General features: G+C 52.5%; 1 protein-coding gene across 1 annotated transcript; it reads right to left on the bottom strand.

Annotated features, from left to right (window-relative positions):
- Positions 1–276: 276 nt before the first annotated feature.
- Positions 277–14,720, bottom strand: HDAC3 (histone deacetylase 3). The gene is made up of 15 exons (XM_076349736.1): positions 14,642–14,720; positions 14,263–14,345; positions 9,001–9,143; positions 7,505–7,586; positions 6,663–6,719; positions 6,516–6,571; positions 4,333–4,466; positions 3,975–4,055; positions 3,813–3,886; positions 3,513–3,577; positions 3,053–3,142; positions 2,878–2,936; positions 2,370–2,449; positions 1,818–1,975; positions 277–1,528 (listed from the first exon to the last, which is right to left on the bottom strand). Exons 1-15 carry the CDS (start codon positions 14,694–14,696, stop codon positions 1,459–1,461), a joined length of 1,287 nt encoding a protein of 428 aa, XP_076205851.1. The 5' UTR covers positions 14,697–14,720; the 3' UTR covers positions 277–1,458.
- Positions 14,721–18,943: the final 4,223 nt, after the last annotated feature.

The following is an 18,943-nucleotide window of genomic DNA, read 5'->3' as shown; positions in this document are numbered from 1 at the left end:
TTTCTGCAAAGCTTTTACCGGAATCGGAGGCATAAGCAGGAGTGTCCACCAGCCCACATGTCCTCTTGTAAGGGAATTCAGGGCTCTCTCCTCACTGTGCACGGATGCTCAAAACTCACCAGCATACGCTTCGAGGAGCTGAATGCCCTCCGTTCATTCAGACAGGTCAGATGGCAGAGGACACTACCCTGCCAGAGATGATACGCATGTTCTCAATCCTTGGGAGGACAGGAGCCAAAAAGGTGTGAGCATTAAACAGACAAACAACAGGTCAGGTAAGAAAAATACTGCCTCTTCATTTAATGTTTAAAGACATCAGTAAACAAACAAAACAGTACAGACAGTCAGAGGCTAAACCCCTCCCGCCTCCCCCAGCGGCACACTCCAAACCACGACAGGTACCAGGTGACAATTCGGGAGAAGGAGCAGCAAAATCTGGGATTCGAGGCATGGCCAAGAGAACTCTGCTGTGTGAGGGCAAGATGACAGGACTTGGAGGAAGCAGCTTCCCTTACCCACGAGCAGAGCGATGTCTCCTGGGTACAGTCAAGAGGGAACGGTTTCCACTCGGAGCAAGCAGCCCAAATCTCTTGCTAACGCACAGAAGGGCCATGTGTGAACTTGGAAAACACAGCTGGAAGCTACATTAGAGGTGCAAGACACACTATGTACTGACCTTGGCAGCCAAACCTCTGTTCCACAGTGATTTTAGCCTCTCGAAGAATAAAGAAAACAGGGGAGTTAGGTCCAACTTGGCAAAGTGTTGCAGTACTCGTTTGTGAACGCAAAACTGAGTACGGGGGGAACGAACAAGACTATGCTCTGCATACATTCTTCCATCCTGCTCCATTAAGCTGCTCCCTGCTCCAGGGACACTCCCGACCCCTATCCCATAACTGGCCTTGTCTTCTCGAATGGTTTTCCTCGAGCTGTGGAGCGTCAGATGGTTAGAAGGGACATCAGGAAGCAACCCTCAGTGCAGGCTTCAGAGGACAATCGACTGGGTACCTGAGTGGAGGGCTGGGGAGAGCAAGATGTATCAGGTGTTGCTGCTGAAGAGAGGCAGAGATCGTAGGCACAACCACTCCAGCTCCCACCTTGCTGGCAGAAGCCTGCATGGGAGTTACGGGGGTGACTGAACCAGGGCGGTCAGGCTCTGAAGGCAGTCGCACGGCTGCCAGCCAGCACACAGCACAGATTCGAGCGCTACTTGAATTTCCATTTCCCAGAGCGGTGACAGCTGGAACCGTGACACGTGGTGGAAAGCAAGGAACACGTTTCACTGCTCTCTGCCTCTTCAGGTAGCAGAAGCCTGCAGCGGTGCTGTTTCTGCTGCCACTGCATGCAATCAAATACGAAGGGAGGGCTAACTGGCTCCTGCGTGGCCCAGTTATCTGCTCCAAGCACCCATATCCAATGCGGGGACCCCCGATAGTCCAGAGCTCCACACTAGAGCCCTCAGATCTCAACGTCACTCTCTTTGTCGTTATCGTGGTCACCGTCATAAAACTCGTTGGCAGCTTCAGGCCTGGGAGAAAGACAATCACCATGAGCAAGGAGAGCCCTGGCACCCTTGGGGCCAGAGAATACCTAGGTCACACTGCCCAAGGTCAGAAGATGCCCTGCACCCAAACACCCCATGAGATGTTATGTCAGGAGACCACACGTTTCTAGAGAAACGGTCCCTGGATAAAACCAGGGACTCAGAAGTGACTTAGTGACTCTTCTAGGAAACAGACGGTCTCCAGTATATCACCTGCCCATCCTAGCAGGGACAGGAAGGGAAGCCCGTTTCTCCAGAACAAGAGAGCTGGTACCTGCTGTAGTTTTCCTCAGAGCCTCTTTCCTCCGGATCAGGCTCATCTGTGCGATCGTAGCTGAGCAAGTCAGAAGGGACATCATGGATCTGCACGCTGGGAGCATGGTTCAGCATTTTCAGATTCTCAAATATCGTCTGCCTGATCTGATCCAAGTACTACGTAGAAAAAACAGACGGATCACCACAATGAGATCTGGCAGTCTGCACAGAGCCACAACTGTTAGCACTGCTACCTGCCTGCACCATCTACGTGATGGCCATGAGAAACATGTTTGTGCAAAAAGCTATTTATCAGAGCAGAGGAGGTGGAAGAATTAAGTCAATCATTTGAGACTCAAGCTCATAGAAAACAGTAAGACAACCCAGCAAGGTTCTCAAATGCTATGAGACTTTCTGACATCCCAGAGGAAAGGTCCTGCTTGTTTTTCATCAGTTTTCTGCCGCGCAAGAATTCCTCGCCTGGGCTCTACCTGGTTTCACAGGACACAGCATCAACCACAGGGTTTTGGGAGTACACAGCTGATATTGCAATAAGGCTGCGAGCACTCACCTGCCTGGAGTTCTGATTTTCAATCCTCGTACTGACATCAGGATGAAGGGTGAAGTCTGGAGCGAAGTATTCGAAGTACTCTGTGATGGAACAAGCAAGAGGGTTACAGCACAGAGGCAAGGGAGCCAGCCTGCACTGCTCTGCAGAGAGCAGAGCTCACTCTCCCACCATGCTAGGAGTGACCAGACCTTAAAAAGCACAGTGATGTACAGCTCTGCAACGCAAGGAATTATATGAAACAACAGAGCATGCAAAAGTAACGCTCAGGTCACTGAATAGGAAACGATCCAAGTTAAATGATACATGACACAGTAAGGGTGTGTCTGCCCAGCAAAGCCTACAAATGGGTGGTAGGAGACGACTAAGGACATCTCTAAGATCAGAAAGTGCTGTCGCTTTGGCCCTGGTCTTATCTCTGGTCAATGCAGAATAGAAGTGTTAATTCTTCAGCTGATCTAACAAATACTTTAGCTCAGCTAATGAGGAAAAAAACAGAACTCCAACTTACCACTGTATGGGAGCTCTTCGCTAATTGCTTCATCTACAAGCAATGACGTTTCGTAAGTCCTGAAAACCCGGAATAAGACGAGCTCAGTCCAGAGAAAGCTACATGGTGCATGCAGGGACAAAGCCCACAACAACTGCTTAACCAGTGACCTTCAACAAGCAGAGAAGAGACTCACCAGCATCGCGCCACGTTGCGGACTGTGTAACCACCTCCTCCCAGTACCAGCAAGGGGATGTTGAAACTCTTTACATACTCCACGCACTCCCTAGAAACGCCAAACAATGTCAGAGCTGTTAACTGCAGCTCTGTTGACATTCACGCGTCAGAAATGCCACCGTGCACTCAAACACCACCACGTCTGGTGTGATACACCTGGAGTTCAGGGCTTCCACCCAGGGAGCCTGAACCATGTGCTACTCCGTGAGCCACCGCTCTGCAGCGCCTTGTACAAAGCCTCATTCTGAGACCCCCCCCTCCTGTCACACGAGAGTTAAAAAAAAAATCCAAAAAACTGCTGGTGCTGCTGGAAGGCCGAAATCAAAGCTCAAGCCTCACAAGAGAGGACTTATTAGAGCCCTTCAGACTAAAGGATGGTCTTTCAACTAACTGCTGTGCCCCAGACCCGCTGTACTTACCCATGTCCTCTTATACTGAGGTTAAAACAACCCAAACGGTCGCAACCCAGAGAATCAGCACCGCACTGGGGAACAGAAAAAGAACAACTGAATTTTGGCTGCGGAGGCACTGCTTTCCAGACACACATCAGCATCCCCATCCCTTGGCCACCCTCATCCACCAGAGGGTACAGACGGAAGCTCAGCTAGGACTCACCAACCCTGATCCCCTGGGAACAGAAGGTAACACATTGATAGCACACCCCTCCAACCTACAGCCTCTAAAAGGGATGGACACATGCAGAGGCTTGCTTTACTTACCTGCAGTACTATGCAGGTGGGCTGGTAGTAATCTACCACCTGGTTAATGACTGGCTGGAAGAGGTGTTTATAACCTTTGGAGAGAAAGGTAGATTAGTCATGGCTCTGGAGCAGAAGGACCAGCAAATGTCTGGGGAAAGGGAAATGGCAGGGAACGCTTACTTTGGTCATCAATGCCATCTCGTAGAGGCACATTGAGACAGTAATAACGGCCGCTCTCAGCACCAACTTCATACATGTCACCTGGCCAGGGAAAGACAGGAGAGTCACAACAGCTCTGAGACTTCAGAGGTGTGGAAAGGCCAGATCTGGTCTGGGTTTAGTTCTCTTAACCTAGCTAGGATCCCTCTTTCTTACAGATAACTATACTTCTGTTCATCTCTAATTGCTTTTCCATGCCCTTTCTTCCATCATTTCTCCCCCCAGCTCTAATTTCGTGATTTTACACTTTTACACTCCAGCAGAGTTTCAAAGGATTCTGAAGCAAGGCCAGGTTCACACTATAAGGGAAAATACATACCTGTACCAGGAAAGAAATAGTTCCCATATTTATGAAATGACACTGTCATGACACGGTCTGTCAAGTAGAAAGCCTCCTGCACGCCATCTCCATGATGGATATCAATATCAATATACAGAACACGTGGGTGATATCTATTGAATACAGGAGGAAAAACAGCATTACTGTCTGCACCGCACCCAACCTCACTATTCCCCACATGCCTCAGTACCACCTGGCGCTCTGAAAACCACCACCGACATCTACTTGCCAAAAGAACTCACCTGTCCCACCCCGGGCATATCAAATGGCTTTCGATATGTGACATTCGTGTACGGTCAAACACACCCCACCACTAAAACATTTTCTTCTGATGTGCTTGGAAAGAGATACTAGAACAAAAGGTCTTCACACGGGGCCAGAAATATCTTGGAAAGCACATGATAAAGAGAACCTATTTTAACCACCTGAGGGTTAGAAAGTTGTGGGTTTCTGTTTCCCCTAACTAACATGCCGTTAGTAAATTTTTAAGAGCTCCAACGATTTTTAACCGTATCAGGAAATGAAAGGCAAGCTAGCCAAGGAGGAGGTAGGAACACTTACTTCCTCCACGTGCCAGAGTACTGGAAGCACTATTTCCCACCTGGCTAGCACCAAGAACACCAGGCTGGACTAAGTTTACTGGAGAAGCAGCCTGCTGGGTCACAGAGACAGATGGTGAAGAAGGGGAGATCATCACAAGTGAATGCATTGGGGTAATCATCAGAGCTGACGTGCTGTTGAGCACTGGAGACATGGCCCTAAGGCATCCCTGCCCGCCAGCTCTAGAGCTGCCTGCTCCGCTGGAGAGAACTTCTGCAACTTTTCACAAGGAAATACTGCACCTGGTGAATCCCCAAAGAACAGGGGATCTGGCATCCATGCCAAAACCCTAGGGGACTGGGGAGAGACCTGAAAAAACAAGACAACATCGAAACAGAGAGGAGGAGCATGTGGTTTGTGCCATCTGCCTTGGAACTATGGCTTTAAGCGTGTCTGCAGTGATGTGATCAAACTGGTTGGTGGTGCTGACCCATGCTGATGAGCAGACGAGTACCTTGCCTCAGTCTCCCAAGAGAGACATAAACTATAAGACAACCCAGATTATTCACCCCGTAGACAAACGACAGCAAGGAGAAAAAGGGGATGCATACACACAGCCCTTGCACACTGGTAAAGGGAGAAAGGGACCTTCCAAGAGCAAAGGCACTGCAGTGCTCCCATGGTGGGAAGCAAACTCAAGTATGCAGCCACCTGCTGCAGAAACGGTTCCTGAAAACAGGGAACAAAAAAATAGGGACATATTATAATCTCCCATGAGGGGTAACTGGGCTGTATTTGAAGCCTCTGGCATATGGGACTCATGTGAGACTAGAAAATGGGTGCACAGAGATACATGGTGAAGACCTGAGGTTCCAAACACAGAGCAGGGAAGACTGGCAGGGAGGAAGGAGGTACAAGAAACCCCAGTACATCCCATAAATCTGACTTTGAGAGCGAGTAAGCTTGCCACCACTCATGTAAATATTGTCTGGTCAACCCCAAATCTTTTTTAATTCCATAACATCTTGTCTCAGATTCAGTGACAAGGAGGGCATTTGAGAGTACAAAAAAAAAAAAAAATCACAGATTAATCCAAGAAACAGAAGGTATTTCAGTAGCTCCTCACATTCTGAATTTATTTTTCATTTTCTAAACAGAAAAAAAAAAAATCTCTTTTCTACTCAAAGCAAGTGTCCTTTGATCATCCATGTGTTGCTCAAGTCCTGCTCTTAAGCCACTCAAGCAAATCAAGAAAGATTCGAGTCATTTAACTGCCTCCAGTAAGCCATAATTTGCATTTACCTACAAAAGGCTCACTGTGGCAAAAACGCTGAGACTCAGGAGACCCTGAAATGAGTATTTCACAGATGGATGAGAAATGGAATTGAAGAACTCTTCTGTATCCCTTAAGCTGCACGCAACAAAACTGGAGTCAGATATTCCAATTCTCAAGCCCCCCTTCTTGTGCCTAAAGAGGAGGCCGCGACAAAAATCAAGTTGTTTGCCCTCCTGGACTCTAGAAAGGCAAAGCGCCGGGGGGAAACAGAGAGAGGGAACAGCAAAGCAGCAGAGGGAAACCACACGCCAGCCAGGACAGTACTGCACTTGCCCCATGTCCTTACTTGAGCAGCTCCAGGATGCCGATAACTATGTCGTTAACATAACAAAACCCAGAAGCCTGCAAGACAGAGAAAACCAAGTAGCATTAGAACCGGATCAACACAGAGCCTGGGCCTCAAAGACAGGAGTACGCAGATTTGTCTCGTTACCTCAAACTTTTTGGCATGATGCAGGCCCCCTGCCCAGTTTATTGCAATATCACAGATCTAAAAGGAAAGATAAGTTAGTTAAAGGTGACAACGTGGTAACAACCACCTTGCACCCACTTCCTCCGTGCACCCACTTCAACCTGCCCAGCCCTATGGCCCACAAACACCTTTCTGACCTTTCCTTCTCCTGCGGAGACCTTTCCAAAGCTCCATCTTGGTCGTTAGCCCAGCCAACAGTTTTGGTTACATCATGTCCATGCGGGATTAGTCCTGTGCTCTACATTCCCCGTTAGACCAGAAAAGACCATCTCCCACCTCCGCTGCTCCCCCTCCAGCCAGCAGCCGGCAGAGCACCTGGCACATACAGTTTGTTCCTGCACTTGTTCTTTACACTCATTAGACCTTTCTCAGGTCTCTAAAAGACTTAAACCTCTGTAGTTTTTTTGATACCCTCCTGAGGGACCCTCTTCTTCAGACGCTCTGCGGGATCTCATTTAGTGCATTTCCACAGCAGAGACTTAGCAGCAATCTTGAGGTCTCAAGACTGGTTTCACTGAAGACCCCAGGTTTGTTCCACAGAGCCGAGAGTACTTTGCGACTTTAGTACGTGCAGCGTTAGTATCCTGTGACTCCCTCTGGATTAAACACCTAGTAAATAGTTGTCTCTGACAGTACAGGAACGGTCTCAAGCTTAACAGTCCTGCAGCGCTAGGTATTTACACTGCAACACAGCAGTGCTTGCTATGTTGTTTTACAAAATACATCCATGAGGTTCTCCTTAAATTGAAAACCAGTTGGCTTACGCCTGTGTTTCAGGAATATAAGCACATCAGCTCAGTTACCTTGTTGTTCAGCTGTGTTGCTCCCTGGAGGGAGGCCCCAGTATAGCGAGAGCAAAATTCAAAGAGGCCTGGAAACACTGGACTGAAAAAGAAACCATGATTCAAACACAGAACAACAACTCATTCCTCCCCCTTTCTCCAGAGCAAAGCCAGGAATAAAACTGTCCAGGGGCATTACCTGAGCAAGACCAGAACTCATTCTCTGCGAAAGAGTTAATTTGGGATCACTCTGACCCTGCTTATAACACACTGAGTACCAGCAGGCGAGCAATCTGGCTGCAAACACAATGGGAAACTCAGTGAATTTGATAATGGTTACCAAAGCTTCCAAGCTAGTCCTGAAAGGGCTCCCCTGCTCACAACGCGTGCCGGCATCTGTACTGCAGCCCTGCTGACATGTGCCCAGAGCTAGGACATGACGTGAGACACTGCATCAGGAGAGGGGAGGACTGGTCTGCTCCTGCACTCTCTCCTCCCTGGCTGTATCTGGAAGATCCTGCTCCCGCTCTGCTTCCAAGCGCACAGCCCAGCACGCGGTATACTGCAACGGGAGATGAACGCTGCTCTTAAGACAGCACTAAGGCCTGATCCATCCCACCACGCAGAGCCAGCCCAGGCACTGGGAGGGTACAGGAACACAGGACATGGAGCCCCTCTGTCACCAGCTTGCTGGCATCATGCCACACATTTCATTCACGGGCAAGCAATGGCTTAAAGACCGTGGGGTTTTATTTCTCCTTTCATTTCTGGTAAGAAGATGGTTTCTGACCATCAGAGCAGCAAGGTTACAGAACAGTCTCCTGATTCTCAGCCTAAATATTAAAAAACAGGCTATACTAGTATCTTCTTGGGATAACACTGTTCTCTAGCTAACATAACTCCTCCCATGCTAGTACTTGCAGCTTTCCTCTCCACAGAATACATAAGAACAATCTTACCCTCTGACAGCCCTTATAATCCTCAACAAGACAAGGCATATTGCTGTTTCCTCAGTCACCCACAGAGCCCTTCCACACATTTCTTCAAGTTTCATCTCTCACGAGCATTAAAGACTGGAATTGAATATTCTCAACAAGATCTCATGTAGTTTTGTACAGAAGCATGAGTATCTCCTTAGTTCTACCTGAAAATCAGGCTCTCAAAGCTGTCTTGAATTTAACATGCACACATTAAGGTAGCTAAAATGACAGGCAATTATTTAAAAAAATAGTTAGCATGTTCAAGAAGAACTGGAGGCTCCGCAAGAACAAGTAGAGATACAGTCTCTAACCCAACAAGGTTACAGCCCAAATATACATCTAAAAAAGAGGACTGCAAGATCTAAAGAGAAGGGAAAGGAATCAAGGAGGTTCCAGTAACACACACAGGAGGGACACACACCTCATTCTGGTTAAAAACAAGTAAGAAATGGGACATTCTAAAAGAGCTCTCTGGACGTGAACAATGCAGGACCACCCTTTCCGACCGTGGGTTCGCAGGTGGCACAGGGCACTCACCAGTCATCGCCCACGTTGAAGGCGTTGAGGCTCTTGGTGAATCCCTGCATGTTGTTGGGACTCACTCTCTGGAGGAAGTCTATGTAGTCCTCGGAGTGGAATCGGCACATGTCATGCTGGGACGCCTGGTACGGTTTGAAAACCTTCGAGAGAGAAAGGCAAGACTTATTTCCCATCCAGACTCGCGTTTGCTTTAGCTGTAAGAAATCTCAAGCGGATTGACAAACGACCTGCATGAGGTATATCAAAAAAATGTTCCAATACATCGGATTCCTGACTTTCGCGTTCATTTAAATTCAACAAGTTGCTCCATGAAGCCCCCTTTCCTATGGATTTTTCTCTTTCAGCCATAAACCCATCTCCTGCCTCTCATAATAACTGCAGCTCTTGCCACATGCTCTCTGATGCCTTCCTTCCCCCACTGCACACACACCCCTCCCTGGGCAAGCCAGCAGAATAAAACAGCTGAGTTCAAACCACAGCTTTTTTCTTCACTGGGGGGCACTATTCCCTTCTCAGTCACCAGCTTTCGTACAGTTTTAAGACCTTGATATATTCGGTCCCTCTGTCAGATTTGCCTGTAATGGGCTGGTAAGTTCAAAAGTTATTTAGAGAAAGCTCACAGGCAGATGGAAAAGTTGCATAAGCTTTGCTTCCTTTGGAAAGCCGGTGAAAAATGGTCAGGGAACTGGATGGATTCAAATTAAAGATCTTGTGACAATACAGGCTTGCCGGTGGGTATCGGTGTCTTCTCCCAAGTAACTAGCGATAGGATGAGAGGAAATGGCCTCAAGTCGCGCCAGGGGAGGTTTAGATTGGATATTAGGAAAAACTTCTTCACTGAAAGAGTGGTTAAACATTGGAAGAGGCTGCCCAGGGAAGTGGTTGAGTCCCCATCCCTGGAAGTATTTAAAAGACGTGTAGATGAGGCGCTTAGGGACATGGTTTAGTGGGCCTGGTGGTGTTGGGTCGACGGTTGGACTCGATGATCTTAGCGGTCCTTTCCAACCTTAATGATTCTATGATTCTATACAGGAAGTTAAAAATTAACACCACATACCTGGTGGAGGAAATTAAAGTTGCTCTGAAATCAAGAAGAGATCTTTTTTGTGTTTCCCAATTTCTCTTAATTAAAGCATGCACTTTATAGAAAAAGTGGAACATGGAAAAAAAACCTAGTAAGATGTACAAGCTTGCCTCCAAAGGGAAAATTTATCAGGGCAACTGCACCAACACGCCTGTTTCCCGGGCTAAGCAGGAAACGTTAATTTTCAGAGATGCAATATACCCTAGCAAACACGTCGTCTCCTTTCCTGAATCGATCTGCATGTGGTGTGGTGTTTTCCACGTGGACGCACGGGGTTCAGTGTTTCTCGGAGGCTGCTGCCTCTGACAACTCAAACAAGGAGGATGAGGCCACTCACAAGCACGAGCCATGAGTGCAGCTGCCAAGGGTGAAGGCAAGACCTATTCCCCGCGAGGGCTCTGCACAGGTACCAGGAATCCAGACAGCTGATTACATCAAAAAAGACCAAAACCAATGCTGAAGAGTCGTCACAGAGAAGAAATAACTCTCACAGGATATTCAGATGCTCTCTTGGACAACAAAAAGTAGGGACGTGTGATTCAAAACAGAAAGGGTGGGGGGGGGAAGACCAAAAGCTCCAAGACTGACGCGGCTGCTGGCAGAAGAAGAAACCTGCCTCCTTCCACCCTTCACCCTGCTCCCAGCAATCCCACCCATCTTCCGAAGCAAGCTCTGGCACTCAGCCCCCTCTGTCCGCTGCCTCGTTTTCCTAACTCCATAGAAAACTCTACTGGCTTTGCCGAGTTACTGAGTTGCACCAGCTCATGCAAGGATCCAACAGCTTCCAGATGCAGCACAAGAAAGGCAGCGGGAAGACGCAGCAGAGGAGCAGGGAAGGTGAGCAGCAGGACAACCCCTCTCTCTTTCAGGAACACTGAGCCTTGGTTCACCGTGTTCTTGTGCGCCGCAGCCACAGATACGCTGGGAAAGGTGCGAAGAGGTGAACCCAGCTGGACGGGATAGCGGCCTTTTATTTGGAGGAGGCAGAGAGGGCGGATAATGATGTAACCACAACACAAAGTTAACAGGACCTTTTAGAGTCACAACTGACCATAATCCCCGCTTTTATTTGCTCATAACCTTGCCAGTCGCTGGCTGTTCAGGATGAAGTTTCCTCTGCGGTTTTCAGCTTCACGATGGCATCTTGTGGAAAATACAACCCCCAAAAAAGGGTTTCAGGACAAAAAAATACAGCAAAGTGTACAGCTCTGCTTACTGCCTCACTCGGGCATGGATTTGACATTTAGAAGTGTTATGTCAGAATATGCTTTTTGCTGTTTCCGCAAGAAAAATCCCAACCCTAGGGAGGTTATTCATAGAATAACTGTACATTTACTGCACATTTACAGTAAAAACCTGAAAGATAAATTCTGCAAAGATTCCATGTGCCCTGAGTGTACTCCAGCTGCGTCCCCCCGTGAGCACAACAGCAGGTCACTGCGGCTGGATGCGATTTTACTAGGGAACTATATTAATTACACAGGGAAGCTTTTCTAATATTTAAACATACCACTTTAATTTCATATATTGCATCAAGGAACTGTTCCACCGGTCCATTTTAGCACCTTCCTTTAAAACCTGATATTGTGCTTTAGTTTTGGGACAGCTTATTTTCTATTTGCTTTCGCTCAACCCGCAAGCCTCTCATCACAGAAGCAGATATGCTGGCAGTGGAAGAGCTTGAACTTGAGCCCGTGCCAAACGCCAGGCGCTTGTACAGTGCTAGAGATAATGACAACGTTGTGCAGCACGGGCGGGCAGGTACAAAGCAGCCGAGATTTAGCTTTTCCCTCTGCCCCGCTTGTATTGGTTTCGCTGTTCAGACTTTGCCCTAAAAAATAAAAAGCAGGAAAACTGTATTGCTATCACGCTTGCAAGAATTTTGCACTTTGACCTGCCCATATAGCGGAGAAGACGCTGTAAACATGCCAAAATTAAAACCACTGCTCTAATCCTGCTCTCTTGTGCTCACAGTGATACAGCTTTGATTTTAACATTGCCCGATTCCCAAGTGCTTGAGAAGTGACCTTTAAGGACAGGCTTTTTTTGCTACCACAACAACTAAATATTTAGTCAGGTCTTTGAGGGCGCAAAGCTGGTTATAGCTTTGCTTAACGTCTAATGGTGGGGATGAGGGAACCTGGGAAGCTAATCAGTCTGGAGAAGTGCCTGGTCTAGCTGGAGAGGGGCTGGAATTTGCGTTTTTCTGTCTGACAGTTCTGCACAATCACCATGTTTTCACAGCAGCTCATGATTTATCCCTAAAGCATGCTGCAGATGTGAAAACACATCACCGAGACAAGCTGATCACGCTTTCTTCTCCACAGCCTCAAAATAAGCCCGACTCTATTACCAGTTACTTGCAATCATCTACAACTGCGAGCAACGATCTATGATCGAGTTCTACGATCGTTTTCAGAGCACATGGCTTCGAGTAACCTGCGGGGTCATCCAGTTCAGGCTCATGAGTAACAGGGGAAGCAGCTGGTTTGCAGAGCGTCACACGGAGCAGAGCCCGATTGCAGACGGCGAGGAACACACATGGGATGCACGAGCACAAAGAGGAAGGATGGGGGAAAAGTCACAACATCCCTCACAGATCGGAGCAATGACGGTTTTGTACCCATTTTTCACCTCCCCTCCCTGTTTACTAGCGATGCACGATGATGACCGTGACAGAAGCGCTCCTCACCTCTTTTAATGAGGTAATTCCCCATGAAAAGACACCGTAAATGCAGGTATGTCCCTATATGTACATATATAAATATATACATATACGTATATAAAACCAGAAGCGCCTCAAGCTGTAGCCTACAACGTTTAGAATAACATTCTGGGTAGGGGCCTTTCCCCAAGGCACATCAAACAGATCACAGGCTGCGGAGACAATAGGCAGCAGCTACACCTGGCCTCTGGATCAGATAACACGACCTGCAACCGCGCCAGTCAGCCCAGAAATTAAATCGCTCAGTGGTCCGAAACAGCTTAGAAGCAATCCTGCCACACCGAAAGGGAGAGGAAACCAACAGGGGACAAAACAAGTTGCCCCCAGATGATCAGCAGCTGCAGGTGGCATGTTCTGCACGTCCAAACGGGCAAAACCCATCTCAAAAGGGGCAGAATGGCAGAAGACTTCTACCATTCCTGCCTTGATCTTGTATCACGAGGCATTAAGCTACACGCCCTGTACTCCCGAGAGCTTTTCATTTGCTCTGTGCTGCAAGAACGGGCAGAAAAGTGAACAAGGATTCCAGGGAAAGGAGCACGGTTCAGTCCGGTTTGCACCAACTGAAATAAAATACTTCAAAAGAGGGGTACCACACATTCGTAGCGATATTCCATCATCCCAAAACTAGTTCATTTCTTGAAATACGAAGATTTAAGTTTTCTTTTTGATTATCGCTACATGCTGATCATGTTTTGCCAGGTTTACGCGGGCTAGATTTCAGGGAGAGAAAAATCTTTCTAACAGTGACAACCGGAGTGCACTGGACTAGGTTGTTTGAGCTGGCTGGGCTACAAAGACTTTGAAGACCAGGTCGGACAATCATTTATCAGGTATGAGATGTGATTAGTGAGCCCCGTTAAGGCATCAAGGTGAATTAGCAAACCTCTTGAAGGTTTGGGGTTTTTTTTTCGGCTTTACTATTCTACGATCTCATGGTCCACAGTGGTCACTAGGTCCTTCCTGGAAGGAGCTACAGGCACAGAGATTTCACGTATGCTCCCCAGCGGCACTGCTGCAGCTCCAGGCACGGCACTGTAAGCATAGGTTTGAGCAAGACACTGACAACCAACGACGGTGCCTTTCAAATCAGCTGTGGGTGGTACGGCGGGGGCTCGGGACGATGAGAATGCCCGAGACTGCTTAAAGCCTTGTCCGCAACAACTCTGTTACCTCCTGTGCCAAAAGCGGAGCTGGAGGAGAGGCAGCGACACAAGAAAGCTGTGAAGACCCTACTAACACGGTCCAAGCCTTAACACGGAGGCCACGACTGAAGTCAGCAGGACAGTGCACAGGTCTCCGGCACCCTTCACGCACGCTGAAGCCTAAAACGCCCACTCCGGCGGCTGCCTGCCCAAGGCCGCCCGCCGCAGCCCCCTCTTCCCCCGCCGCCTGGCCGGGGGGGGGAGGGGGGGGGCCCCCGTTGGACCCCAGGAGAAGCGCCGCTTACGATCATCTTCTTGTAGAGCCCGTAGTGCAGGACCAGGCTGTGGGTCAGCGCCAGGCGATGCGGCTTCATGGGGTGCCCCGCTCCTGGAAGGGAAACGACGCGGGGAGTCACCGGGGGGACACCGGCCGCCCCCCTCCCCCCCCCCGCTTCTTCCCAGGGCCCCCCCCAGCGCGGGGCCGTGACGGGACCCGCCGAGCCACCCCCCCCCCAGCAGGCCCGCTCGACCCAGGGCGGCGGGGAGGGCACCGTCCCCATGCCGCCCCGGCGAGCCGGGGCCGGGCTGGGCCGTCCTCCCGCCCCGAGCCGGGACCGGCCCCGCCCGGCCCCTCCGCCGCCGCCCCGGTTCTCCTCCGGCCCCGCCGCCCGCCCCAGCCCGCACCGTAGTGGAAGTTGCCCACGTCCGGGTCGTAGAAATAGGCGACGGTCTTCGCCATGGCGGAGAGGCCGGGACCCGCCGCCGCGCGCTCCCCCTTACGTCATCACGCCGCGACGGCGCCGCCGGCCCACGCCTGCGCGGCGCCGCCGACGGCGAGCGACGGCCGGCGCCGGGGGGGGGGTGGGGGTGGGGGTGTGGAGAGGGGGCGTGGCCGAGGGCGGGGCGATCGCCGCTGCGGCGGCCCCGCGGTCCTGCCGCCTGCCCCGGCACCGCCAGCTGCCCCCGGTTACCTCGCGTCGCACCCCAGTCACCCCTCGCTGCCTCCAGCTGCCTCCAGCTGCCTCCCCCCGGCACCGCCAGCCACCCCCAGCTGCCCCCCAGTTACCCCCAGCTGCCCCCCAGCCACCCCCAGCTGCCCCCAGTTACCCCCAGCTGCCCCCCAGCCACCCCCAGCTGCCCCCAGTTACCCCCAGCTGCCCCCCCCCGGCACCGCCAGCCACCCCCAGCTGCCCCCCAGTTACCCCCAGCTGCCCCTCAGTCGCACCCAGCTGCCCCCCAGCCACCCCCAGCTGCCCCCAGCCACCCCCAGCTGCCCCCCAGGCACCCCCAGCTGCCCCCAGTTACTCCCAGCTGCTCCCAGTCGCCCACTGGATTCTCTCCCATAACACTGCATCTGCTCCCCAGTCACACTCAGCTGCCCCCAGTCACCCCTTGCCACCCCTCACCTACCCCCAGTCACGCCCAGCTGCCCCCCAGGCTCCCCCAGCTGCCCCCAGCCACCCCCAGCTGCCCCCAGTTACTCCCAGCTGCCCCCCAGGCACCCCCAGCTGCCCCCAGTTACTCCCAGCTGCCCCCCAGGCACCCCCAGCTGCCCCCAGTTACTCCCAGCTGCTCCCAGTTGCCCACTGGATTATCTTCTGTAGCCCTACAGCTGCCCCCAGCCACCCCCAGCTGCCCCTGGTTAGTCCCAGTTACTCCCAGTTGCCTGCTGGATTCTCTCCCATAACTCTACAGCTGCTCCCCAGTCACCCCCAGCTGCTCACCAGTTACCCCCACTTGCCCCCCAATCACCCCCAGTCACCCCCCAGCTGCCACAGCCCACCCACCAAGGGCACAGGGGACGGGGCAGCGGGGTCCCCGCGGGGCACCCACACCTTGCTGGGACTCGTCCGCTTCCCGGGAGCAGCCCCCCCGAGCTGTGAGGGACGGGGACCGCCACTGCTGACTGTCACCCGGCCAAGCAGCCCTCCCAGGTCCCACCCCGCCAGGGTGCAGGTCCTCCCGACCTCTGGCAGCCTCCAAAAATAACCCGCCGGGGCTGGCAGGGAGCGGGGACAGGGAGGCACCGCCAGGCAGGCAGAGAACAAAAGCCGGGTGGAAAATTGCCATGTACGAAAAAGCAGCCATGGAGAACGGGGGAAAAACCCTGAGCCTCACCCGGAGCCGGCGAGGGACGGGGACGGGGCTGTGCCGCGGGTGACGCCGGTGGCAAAAATCTGTTCCCTGTGGGCTGGGAAGAAGAAAGGATGACAGGAGCAGGTAGTCTTGCCCAAAGGCTCGGAAAACAAATTAGCCAAAATCAGCGCTTGGCAAGGACCTGGTCCTGCTGGTCTCCTGTCCCATCGCTTCCCGCCGGCAGGAGGTGGGGGGCGAAGGATGCTGCGCTGGAGGCAGGCTGCCCAAACCACCTGCAATAAAACGGGGTCTCAGAGAGGAGCAGGCAAAGGGCAAGGACCCCCAAGGGGCACGCCAAGAGCTGGCTGAGGATGGAGACCACGGCAGGTCAGCACTGGGATGTTCCCCGGCTTCTCGGCGACGGGATTTTGATGCTCGGTAATAAACGTACGGGAGGGAAACCCCTCGGCACGCAGCAAGGGGAGCTTCAGGTGTGCATGGCCCAGGGTGCGCGGGATGGGGCTGGTGGGGTGGCAAGGCGACGGCGGGACGGCATCGGATTTTGGGTGCTGTGCTGACCGCAAGCAGGCGAGAGAACTAGTGTCAAGGTGCGATTAAATCGTGGGATTATTAAATGATGCTTCTGGCTGGTTCTGCCACTTACTGCGGGGACGCTGGTCCCTCCACGCCGCTCCTCATGCATGTTTCCCTTTAGGATGCCGCCTCCTGAGCACGGAGCAAGGATGCTCCGGGGGACGCCAGGACCCTCTGGCCGTGACCCCACGGGGCACAGCTGTGGTTGGGGACTCCCAGAGCTGCGATCCCTGGCACAGTGAGCACTGAGCCCAGCACCCACCATCTTAAATAAATAGGCTTTATACGTGCTGAACAACAAGGGTGTAGCAGCAAATGCGTGGAATGCGCTGACGTCTCGGCGGGAGCTGCTCACTCGGCATGACGATAGCCCGGTTGCCGCTCCGCAAGGTGCTGCCACCAGATAGCGTCCGGTTGGGGCCACCGAGCTGCCCGAGCGGCACAGCCGAGCTGCCTGGCTGAGGGAAAGGGGCAAGGAGGGGAGAAACACGTCCCTACCTCCAGTGGGATTCGCTTTGCCGGCTGACCTTGCTCTCTGGAAGCTGGTTGCTGCTCTGGGCAACTTCACAGGACTTGGAGCGGTGCAAAGAAAGCATCGGAGAGGGATATTTTTGGATGCTCTTTGTGCTCAGAGAGCAAAAACACACTGTGGTTTAAAGGCCATTAGCTTGCCGGGGATGTTTGAAAAACTTAAATAAGGGCTTAAGATTCAGGGAGATGTTTGACACGATGGGATGTAGCATTTCTGCAGAGATGATGGCAATTTTTGGGCCGAGCGTCGTAGTGGAGAACCCAGGAGGAGCCTGCCCACAGGATTGCCGGAGCCGGGCAATCTGGCCCGTTTAGCTGCCACGTGGACAACCAGCGGGGCCGGGGCAGACGATCCCCCGAGTGGGCGCGTTCGCATTGTTCGCAGGGTGACGTCTGCCATAATGGCTGCGGAGGAGGCGCGGGAAGAGAGCGGACGAGAGGTAACGTGGCGATACGCTGGGACCGGAGCTGGCCGTGGGATGCGGCGAGGGGGGACGGTGCTGTCCCTCCACCCTCTGCTTGGTTGCTCCGTCCCCTCCCTTCCCGGCCACCTCTTGGCCTGGTGGCTTAAAATTTAAGGGCTTCCAGGCAATGTTATGAGAGGGACCGAAGCCTCCAAGGTCCCTCCAGGATTCACACCTGCACCCACCAGGGACCCCTGAGTGGGTGACCCGGAGAGGAAAGGCAGGGGGGTGGCGGCATTGAGTGGAGCGGACAGGCAGCAAGTGGGGCAGCTGCCTGTCCCAGAGCTGTGGCCGGATTGCTGTTGTGTCTCAGCTTGGCTGGTGGGGCCTCACAGGGTGGGGACAGGAGCTGGGACGGGGGCAGGAGGGGACAGAGGATGCAGAGCCCAGCCTCTGGACATGCCACGAGCATCCAGCCCGCAGCTGTATTCGCACCTTCCCAGCACGGTGTGGGGCTTAGCCCCACGTGAGGACCATCCCCACTGGCCAGGATGGACACGGCCAGCCTGTTTGGGAGGGCGAGCTCAGCTGCGTGGATTCACACCTGCCATGCTGGCTGGTCTCAGGGCAGAGAGGAGCTGTGGCCTCTTTTTTGGGTCACCTGTGAGGCGCTGCGTGGGACAAGGCTGACAGTCTGGCCATAAAAGTGCTAACGGGATCCCGCAGCGGGACGAGGATGGAGCAGCCCGGAGGGATGCTGAGGCTGGGGTGGTGGAAGCAGGAGAGCACTGGGGGCACATGATGCTCGGGGGGAGCATCGGGAGGGGAAATGTGATCAGCTGAGATAACCCAGCTGTGGAGCCGGGTGGGAGCAGCTTGGTGGTAACGGAGCCCCCTCCTCATCCCGGTTCACCCCATGCAGGGCCAGGATTTGTCCCCAGGTGGGCTGCTGCGCTGTCCTCCCTCTCCCTGTCCTGTGACCCCGGGCTGTGGAAGTGCTTTGGCACCAGAGGCCGTGGGAAAATGGGAATCTTCCCTCGAAGCAGGGAGGGCTGAGCGACCTGGGCTCGTTTTGTCTGGCACGGCTGAAGGCTGGAAGGAGGGTAGTGTGCAGCAATGCATCGGGTGGGCGGGAATGCCCGGGAGGAGAAAGAGCGATCTATGTGCAGGACAGCGTGCGTGGGCATGAGGAAAATGGGAATAAGCTCACCATGACTGCATCCCCTCAGGGCTCCACAGAAACCCAGACCTGTGAAGTCCCCCTGTCCAAAGAAACAAGGGCAAGGAGTAAACTACCTTTAAGTTCTTGATCAGCAAAGACTCGCATGATGTTGTGGCTTGTTGGTCCAGCATTAGGAGACCTCTCCTCTCCTGCAGCCCT

The sequence above is a fragment of the Aptenodytes patagonicus genome, chromosome 12 (genome assembly GCF_965638725.1).
Source record: "Aptenodytes patagonicus chromosome 12, bAptPat1.pri.cur, whole genome shotgun sequence".
In the NCBI taxonomy this organism is placed as follows: Eukaryota; Metazoa; Chordata; class Aves; order Sphenisciformes; family Spheniscidae; genus Aptenodytes; species Aptenodytes patagonicus.
Note: the sequence above shows the minus strand (reverse complement) of the source record. Positions and strands in the feature narration are given on the sequence as shown.

What these genes read in the sequence shown, in the direction of transcription:
- HDAC3 (XM_076349736.1), bottom strand. Translation starts at nt 14,696, where the DNA reads ATGGCGAAGACCGTCGCCTATTTCTACGACCCGGACGTGGGCAACTTC. An exon ending in TTCAACGTGGGCGATGACTG is followed by an intron (nt 7,587 to 9,000) that starts GTGAGTGCCCTG and finishes TTTCTTTTTCAG; the next exon opens with TCCAGTGTTTCCAGGCCTCT. An exon ending in CTATTTCTTTCCTGGTACAG is followed by an intron (nt 4,056 to 4,332) that starts GTATGTATTTTC and finishes TTCCCTGGCCAG; the next exon opens with GTGACATGTATGAAGTTGGT.